At 45.6% G+C, this 9537-nt stretch overlaps 1 protein-coding gene across 1 annotated transcript; it reads left to right on the top strand.

Annotated features, from left to right (window-relative positions):
* The first annotated feature begins 3311 nt into the window (after positions 1 to 3311).
* On the top strand, positions 3312 to 4879 carry FAM187A (family with sequence similarity 187 member A). The gene has a single exon (XM_077257721.1). The coding sequence runs from the start codon at positions 3422 to 3424 to the stop codon at positions 4682 to 4684; it is 1263 nt and encodes a 420-aa protein (XP_077113836.1). The 5' UTR covers positions 3312 to 3421; the 3' UTR covers positions 4685 to 4879.
* The last annotated feature ends 4658 nt before the right edge of the window (positions 4880 to 9537 follow it).

Raw genomic sequence — 9537 nt, forward strand, 5'->3', positions numbered from 1 at the left:
TCCTTCGGCTTGTGAGCAGCACAAACTTCCCTGCCATGCTCTGCTTACAAGGCATAAAGCAGCTGCTGGCACCAGAACAAGACTGCGTAGGAGCGCAGGAAGATAAGTGTAATTTGAAAATAATTTTTTTAATGTTTTTCTGATGGGGCCATGCATACCAGGACGGGGATGGGGGCCAATCCTACCAGGATAAAGATAGGGGTCCTGCATACCAGGACAGAGATGGGGGCCCTGCATACCAGTATGGGGATGGGGCCAATCACACCAGTATAAAGATAGGGGTCCTGCATACCAGGACAGAGATTGGGGCCCTGCATACCAGGATGGGGATGGGGGCAAATCATACCAGGATAAGGATGGGGCCATGCATAGCAGGACAGAGATGGGGGTCCTGCATACCAGGATAGGGATACGGGGGACATGCCTACCAGGATAGAGATGAGGGGGCCATGCACACCAGGATGGGAATGAGAGGGGCCATGCATACCAGGATAAGGATGAGGGGGCACATGCACACCAGGATGGGGATTAGGAGGCCATGCATACCAGCAGGGTGGGCCATGCATGCCAGGATAGGGATGAGGGGGGCATGCAAACCAGGATGAGGATGAGAGGGGCAATGCATACCAGGATAGGGATGAGGGGTGCTATGCATACCAGGATAGGGATGAGGGGGCCATTCATACCTGCATGAGGATGAGAAGAGTAATGCATACCAGGATAGGGTTTAGGGTGCCATGCATACCACGATGAGGGGGCCATGCATACCAGGATGAGGATGAGAGGGGCGATGCATACCAGGATAGGGATGAGGGGGCCATATACACCAGGGTAGGGATGAGGGGGGCATGCATACCAGGATAGGGCTGAGGGGGCATGCATACCAGGATTGGTGGTTGCTCTCATCAGTAGCTTGCACATGTGCTGCTTTAGCATTTATTATTGGGGGCCTGCTGCACCCTGCGAGTGCATTTGTCATTTGACAAGGTTTTGGTGAGTCTGCTCTTCATGTTGTGGTTTTTTTTAGGTATAAAGGGGCCATGCATACCAGGATAGGGATGAGAGGGGCCATATATACCAGGATAGGGATGAGGAGGAGGCCATGCATACCAGGATAGGGATGAGGGGGCCATATATACCAGGGTAGGGATGAGGGGGGGGCATGCATACCAGGTTAGGGCTGAGGGGGCATGCATACCAGGACAGGTATAAAGGGGCCATGCATACCAGGATAGGGATGAGAGGGGCCATATATACCAGGATAGGGATGAGGAGGAGGCCATGCATACCAGTATAGGGATGAGAGGGGCCATGTATGCCAGGATGGGGATGAGAGGGGCCATGCATACCAGGATGGGGATGAGGGGACCATATATACCAGGGTAGGGGATATTAAGTACAGAATTGACCACATTTTTGCTTCAATTTTTTTTCTAATTTCCTCCTCTAAAACGATGGTGCGTCTTATGGTCCGGTGCATCTCATAGTCTGAAAAATACGGTAATGTGATTTTCTGGATTTTGTTTGTTAGATTTTGTCTCTCACAGTTGAAGCGTACCTACAATAAAAAATTACAGACCTCTCCATTCTTTGTAGGTGGGAAAACTTGAAAAATCAGTAGTGCATCAAATACTTAGTTTCCCCGCTGTGTGTATATATTGAATTTGCAATGTCTTAATCATATACACAATAGACTTGAAATACTGTACGTTCAAGTATTTTGTGAGTCTTTTTCAGGTTTTCCCGCCATGTTTTGTGCATATACACTAACTAACATGGCAGACACAGGGGCCTTCAGTAGGCACCTGGCTGCCATGACAATCGCATCATGTGGGGCTGATGGTCATTGCAAGTGACCCTCTCCTCTCAGCCCGCAGGATGGAATGGGCTCAGCTGCTGAGCTTCTTCCATATAATAAGTGCACACATCTGCCCTAAATGTCTGTTGGATGTCGTCAAGAAGTTAAAATCTGCAGCAGATCGGTGTCAATTTCCTGTGGATTTTCTCTGCCACGTGGATACAATTTCATACAGTTTCATCCACAATGCCTATAATTTTAATATGCAGCAGATTTTCAATACCAAAATTTCCCAGCAAAGAATCTGCATATATGACCTATGTGGTCATACCCTAAATCTTCTCACAGGTGTGATTTTGCTACAGTTGTATCCACGGTTACGACCACTCATATAGTGACAGTTAGTTAGTTAGTGGTTGTAACCACAGATGCCTAAACTATCTTCAATGCCCTGTACATGAGGTAAGCGACATAGCTCATCAGAAGAACTATACTACATTTCTAATTGGAGTTATTTGCTCATATTATTATTATTACACCTGCTACATATTGGGATAGGATCTTAGAGATGGGAATACCCCTTAAATGCATTTTTAGCAGAAGACGAGGAGAATTGGGCACTCGATGCAGGATGGACCTTAGAAGCGGGACATCTGTGATTCTCATTGACGTAAGCTTCTTTTTCACATTTGTGGGATCCACCATTGCTGATTGTCTCACTTCTTATGGAAGAAATAGTGTTTCATGCTGTACTTTGTATTTAGTCTAAATGATGACAACTGTCCTCTGGGAACTGTTGGTATCCATTATAAGTAGAGATGGGCGAACTCAAACAGTAAAGTTCAGTGTCTGTACCGAACATAGACTTCGCCAGGAAGTTCGTGTTACTGTTCGGGTTCAGCCCCCCCGAACACCGGATGTTTGTCCTGCTGTCATGTGCTTGGCAGCACTGCAAACACTTCTTCTGATTGCCGGTAAAATCATTACCGCCGGTCAGACAGCCGCAGTTCCCATGCTGTCAAATGACAGCGTGAGCTCCAAGTTTTGATCGGAGTTAAAAAGTTGACCTCCGGTCACTGGTGTCGGCTGATGAGCTCCTGCGAGTGCAGCATCAGTGAGCAACAGTGACCTCATCACAGCTACGCACTCACACTGTCATTTGACAACGTGGGAACCACGACTCTCTGACCGGTGGTAATGATTTTACCGCCGATCAGAAGCAGCGTTTGCCGTGCTGTCATGCACATGAGAGCCCGGCAAACACTGGATGTTCGGGCCCCCCTTTCAAGTGTATGGGGTTCGGGTACTTTTTTTTAACTGTTCAGCCAGACCCGAACATCCAGGGGTTCGCTCATCTCTAATTATAAGCCTAAATAGAATAAATGGTAAGCGTTAAAAACAGAAACAAGAAAAGAAAATTGTCCAAAGTAGCGCACCACTTAAAGGAGAAGTACTGTACATTAGAACTTAGAATCTTGTTAACAAAGGAGTGTTAGATCATAATGATGATTCCGAGGAGCCAGTTGGGTCTCTCAGGTGACTTCCAACAACAGAGCAGTCATTAGAAGTTCTGATTTGATGTGTTTTTAAGATTGAGTCAGTCAACTATTTGCCTTGCAGAGGATGATGATTTCCTATTGTCCTCTCCGCCATTGTGTTGCTGCTACAGTCCTGCTCTATCTAATTCCAGTGAGTACTTTTGAGATTGTGGAAAGAGACGACATCTACAGATCTGCTCTGTGCCCGGCATTCCTAATATTTGACACAGCTGCCTACCTTAAAGACATGACCTTTGAGCTTCCTTGCCATTGCAAACCTGAGGCAACAAAGTCTGTGGTGTGGTACTATCAGAAGAGAACTGGTTCTAACAAGACCTGGGTGCTCACAGACTTCAATGGCACAGTCCAATTTGACTCTGAAAGAATTCAAGGCAGTTTCGAAATTGTCTTCAGGTTTACCATCCGGATGTTCAGCCTAATTGTATTTAAGGCACAGTTAGAAGATTCTGGAAATTACTTATGTGGCTCACGAGATGAACATTTCTTTTATGGATACAATATTGATATTCAGGAATCCAGTAACGCTTTTGTAGCCTTTACAGACCAAGGTAGTCACCCTCAGCCGGATCACATAACCAAATACTTTGTGACCTTTACCACTTTTTGGGATTGGACAGTGTGTGATCGATGTGACGTGCGAGGAGAACAGAGGAGAGTAGGCTTGTGCTATATCAAAACCAACCACCTTAATGCCAGGTTTCATACAACTCTGAGAAATGTGACTTCTTGTGGCTCAGAAGCTGTTCCATCCAAGCTCAAACCGTATGTCTCCGCTAGAAGACCTGAGATCATAATCCGGAGCTGCATGACTCCATGCCACCAGAAAAAGAAGGGAGTTTTGGGAAAACTTACCTCTTTAATGCATAGTGTAATGAGTTTGAAGGATTATATCCCTTTTGTCCCCAAGGTACCCACACAGATACATACTCACCAACTAGGCAGCAGGCTGAGCCTTGCGTGCCCAGGGGCCAAACCAGAGCATGCGGTGGCCTGGGACAAAGATGAAGATAGGCTTTACCGCTCACAGTATCTAATTGGGCAAAATGCATCTATGAGAGTCTTTATCGATCATGGGAACCATCTGAACTTTCGGGCTGTTGAGTACGACGACAAAGGAATCTACTATTGCTGGCTTCAGGGCAAGATGAAAGCCGGCTTTAGGTTGGCTGTGCAAAGAGATCCATCCAGGACACGTCGCTTCAATGACCCTGAATCTGTCTTTGCCATGAAGACCATCGGGATAAGTTTCTTTTTTTTAACTCTTATTTTCATCTTGATACAATGTGTGAAATGTTTCTTCTGCGGCATGGACATGCGGTGCTTTTAATCCTATACAGATGCGTAAAGACAGAGTGTCACTTCCATGAAATGTTGAAGCTTTTGCTTTATACGTCGTCACTTGCTCGCCACCTTACAAGGTTGATCTGTCGGAAATATCAATTTCAGTGGCAGAAAGCTCCATCTGGATGGCCTGAATTGTCATCTATTGGGCTTTGCATGTTATTATTAATAAATCAGTTCATACATGCATGTAGACTTTTGTGGTTTCTGATATATGAATCCGACTAAGTTCACAGTCTTCATGAAATCTGTTAAATATCTTGGATTTTAATCTGTTTAATCTGTTCAGAAGTTAGTGCAAAGTTTTGCCTGCCAGCAGGTGGAGACCACAGAGGAAACGACCATAACTGGATGATAAACATAAAATAACAATCTTTATTGTAATACACAATTCAAAAAATATGACAGCAAAGAATCATGACAAGACAAAATGGACAAGTGGTGCGAGTCGCTGCACCGAACTGCTACCATGCAGGAAAGCAAACATGCCGACTGGAAAAAACCTGAATCCCCAAATATAAGATGTACATACCAGGGGATAGCCACAGCAGAATGAAGGTGCTTAATATAGAAGGGTAGGATATATAAATAGGCATGGAGGCATCCCCAGGAACAATAGCGGACACTTGTACACTGTCAAAGTACATATATACCACACTGGGTTTAGGCTAATAGCCAAACATCTAGCATAAAGCTACAATGTCCTGGATAACCTCCCTACCACCTATACTAAGGTTACACCGAAAAAAGTATACACCACCCATGCACTACCACCCCTACAGGCCGGGAAAAAAACCATAGTATATGGCACATAAATGAGGATCTAAGGTAGCGGACGCTATACCGCCTAGCATAACCTACCTACACAGGGGGACACTCCGATGTGGCCAGGTAAAGTCGGCACGTCTCCCGACGCGCGTTTCGGAGTGAAGACTATTTGGCTATTGGCCTAAACCCAGTGTGGTATATATGTACTTTGACAGTGTACAAGTGTCCTCTATTGTTCCTGGGGATGCCTCCATGCCTATTTATATATCCTACCCTTCTATATTAAGCACCTTCATTCTGCTGTGGCTATCCCCTGGTATGTACATCTTATATTTGGGGATTCAGGTTTTTTCCAGTCGGCATGTTTGCTTTCCTGCACGGTAGCAGTTCGGTGCAGCGACTCGCACCACTTGTCCATTTTGTCTTGTCATGATTCTTTGCTGTCATATTTTTTGAATTGTGTATTACAATAAAGATTGTTATTTTATGTTTATCATCCAGTTATGGTCGTTTCCTCTGTGGTCTCCACAACTCTGCTGTATTGTTGATCTAACGACTTGGATTATTTAATATCCGTCACTTGTGCAACACTACTAGTTTACATTTAGTTTAATGTGTGTGATGTTGCTACTTAATACCTATTTTTTTCTGCCAGCAGGTGGCAGCAATGAGCTACAATTCATAGGTAAACCCAATCCTATAGCCTGTCTGCCTTTGTGCAGTCCAAACCTTTCATCATAATTTACTTAACCCTAAATATAACTGTCAGTTCCGATTTTCTTTAGTTGCTGTTGCCTTTTTTTTTTTTAAGTAATATTATATTACATTTGCTTTAAATCATCCCTGCACTCAAGTATTTAGGACAGATTTGGGAGTAATTATTAAGCAGAAGTTCCGGAGAGTTGATCCCTGGGCAGCTTCACATCTCTCATGACCAAGGGATATTAGATAATATAACTTGCATCCCCCCTGCTCATCACTGGGCCAATATAAGTAGTAGGCAGTGGCGTATCCAGGGGAGGGCAGCCGGGGCATGTGCCCCGGGTGCAGCCGACAGGGGGGCGCCAGCGGGCCGCCTGATGATGCGGCGGTCCAAGGGGGCTCCTCGTCCTGTACTGAGCGGTCACATGGTACCGCTCATTACAATAATGAATATGCGGCTCCACCTCCCATAGTGGTGGAGCCACATATTCATTACTGTAATGGGCGGTAATGGTGACCGCTCAGTACAGGAAGAAGCTGCCGGTGCCGGGGAAGCAGGGACTACACAGCGCCAGGAGTAGGTGAGTATAACGGGGAGGGGAGCGCTGCGTGATATTCACCTGCTCCCCGTTCCGGCGCCGGTCCGTCTTCAGCAGTGACGCTGAGGTCAGAGGGCGCGGTGACGTAGTTAGTGTGCGCCCTCTGCCTGAACGTCAATGCTGAAGATGGAGCGGCGGCTGGAACGAGGAGCAGGTGAATATTGAAAGTGCCAGGGGCCTGAGCGATGGAGAGGTGAGTATGTGATTTTTTTTTTTTTATCGCAGCAACAGCAATTTGGGCAAGTGTCTGTATGGGGCATCTTATGGGGCCATAACATTTGTGCAGCACTATAATGGGGCAAGTGTCTGTATAGAGCATCTTATGGGTCCATAACATTTGTGCAGCACTATATGGCGCAAGTGTCTGTATGGAGCATCTTATGGGGCCATAACATTTGTGCAGCACTATATGGCGCAAGTGTCTGTATGGAGCATCTTATGGGGCCATAACATTTGTGCAGCACTATAATGGGGCAAGTGTCTGTATAGAGCATCTTATGGGGCCATAACGTTTCTGCAGCACTATATGGCGCAAATATCTTTATGGAGCATCTAATGGGGCCATAATCAATGTTTCTGCAGCACCATATAGGGCAAATGTGTCTATAGAGCATCTTATGGGGCCATTATTCACCTTTATGCAGGATTATATGGGACTCCTGATTCAATATGGATATTCAAAAACAACCTACTGATATCTCAATTATTTTTTTCTTTTATTGGTATCTATTTTAACATTATGGGGATTCAGGAATGCACCTTGCCTTGGTCATACAGTTTCAATAGAGTTAAGGTTCAAATGGTGGAGGTTTGGGGGGGGGGGGCGCCAAACTGGTCCTTTGCCCCGGGTGCAGGAAAGGCTAGATACACCTCTGGTAGTAGGTGTCAATGGCACATTCAAACTACATTGATATTGGCCCAGTTCAGTTTCTAAAATTGAGCAAATACTGTTATACTGGAGATTCCTTGTAATTCATTCAGTGTTCTGAGCCACCTTGGCATACAAATGACTCTGACTACAAAGAACATCTCCCACTCTTGAGGACCTGGCACATCAATGCTTTACTGTAACTGTCTATTGATTTCTAAAAAAAACCCTGCTATGCAAATTGTCTCTTCAGATAGGAAGAGGACTAGAACGCTATAGCGCCACCTGTTAGAGAAGCAGTGATCCTACAAGTACAGGTGGTGCTATAAAGTTCAAGTCTTCTTCCTCTCTGAAGAGGCAATTTGCATATTTAATTTCTCAGAGGAGCATAGCACGGCAAAGAGGCCACCTTACATTGTCATGCTAGTGCCGGTATGTCATTCTCCATAAGGAGAAACGTTACCCCTTAAAAAAACATGAGTAATGCTTCATTTTCCCTGTAGGGGCACTGCAGAGGAACACTTGCTGTGGGCACATCACAATGCATGGATGCTTGTTGAGGGTCCCAACTGTACAACACCCTGCAACCTTTAGAATATACAGTAGGTGATAGCTAAGAGTGGACAACCCCTTTTAAAGGGGTTTTCTGGAAATTAAAAAGTGCTAGTACAAATATATTTATAAATATCTTAGCAAACCATACTCATTTGGTCTAAGAACCTAATCATTATAGGGAACTAAAATGGTAGCCGTCTTGTTACACTTCCAAAACAAAAAGCTTTCATAGAATGGATTGGTGTTTGTCAGCATGTAGAGTAGATGTGCTCACAGTGGATATTCTAATCTAATCCTGGAGGAGCCGGGGCTTCTGATGTAATAAGAGGCTGCTCACACTACTGTCCACCCTGTCTATCTGATCTAATACTGGAGATATCAGTAGAGCTGAGGTAAGAAGAGACTACTTACATTACTGTCTTTCCTGTCTAATCTAATACTGAAGATACCAGGGGTGCTGAGGTCAGAATGGGCTGCTCACACTGTGGTCCACCTGTCTTTCTGATCTAATACTGGAGATACCAGGGGTGCTGAGGTAAGAAGAAGCTGCTCACACTGCTGTACACCCTGTCTTTCTGCTCTACCATTGGAGATACCAGGGGTACTGAGGTAAGAAGAGGCTGCTCACACTGCTGTCCTCACTGTCTTTCTGCTCTACCATTGGAGATACCAGGGGTGCGGAGGTAAGAAGAGGCTGCTCACACTGCTGTACACCCTGTCTTTCTGCTCTAATACTGGAGATACCAGGGGTGCTGAGGTAAGAAGAGGCTGCTCACACTGCTGTACACCCTGTCTTTCTGCTCTAATACTGGAGATACCAGGGGTGCTGAGGTAAGAAGAGGCTGCTCACACTGCTGTACACCCTGTCTTTCTGCTCTGCCATTGGAGATACCAGGGGTGTTGAGGTAAGAAGAAGCTGCTCACACTGCTGTACACCCTGTCTTTCCGCTCTACTATTTGAGATACCAGGGGTGCTGAGGTAAGAAGAGGCTGCTCACACTGCTGTACACCCTGTCTTTCTGCTCTGCCATTGGAGATACCAGGGGTGTTGGGGTAAGAAGAAGCTGCTCACACTGCTGTACACCCTGTCTTTCCGCTCTACTATTTGAGATACCAGGGGTGCTGAGGTAAGAAGAGGCTGCTCACACTGCTGTACACCCTGTCTTTCTGCTCTAATACTGGAGATACCAGGGGTGCTAAGGTAAGAAGAAGCCGCTCACTTCTGTACACCCTGTCTTTCTGCTCTACCATTGGAGATACCAGGGGTGTTGAGGTAAGAAGAAGCTGCTCACACTGCTGTACACCCTGTCTTTCTGCTCTACTATTTGAGATACCAGGGGTGCTGAG

Source organism: Ranitomeya variabilis, chromosome 4 (assembly GCF_051348905.1).
Source record: "Ranitomeya variabilis isolate aRanVar5 chromosome 4, aRanVar5.hap1, whole genome shotgun sequence".
Lineage (NCBI taxonomy): Eukaryota > Metazoa > Chordata > Amphibia > Anura > Dendrobatidae > Ranitomeya > Ranitomeya variabilis.

Coding starts and splice junctions, on each gene's coding strand:
- FAM187A (XM_077257721.1), top strand. CDS start 3,422: ATGATGATTTCCTATTGTCCTCTCCGCCATTGTGTTGCTGCTACAGTC.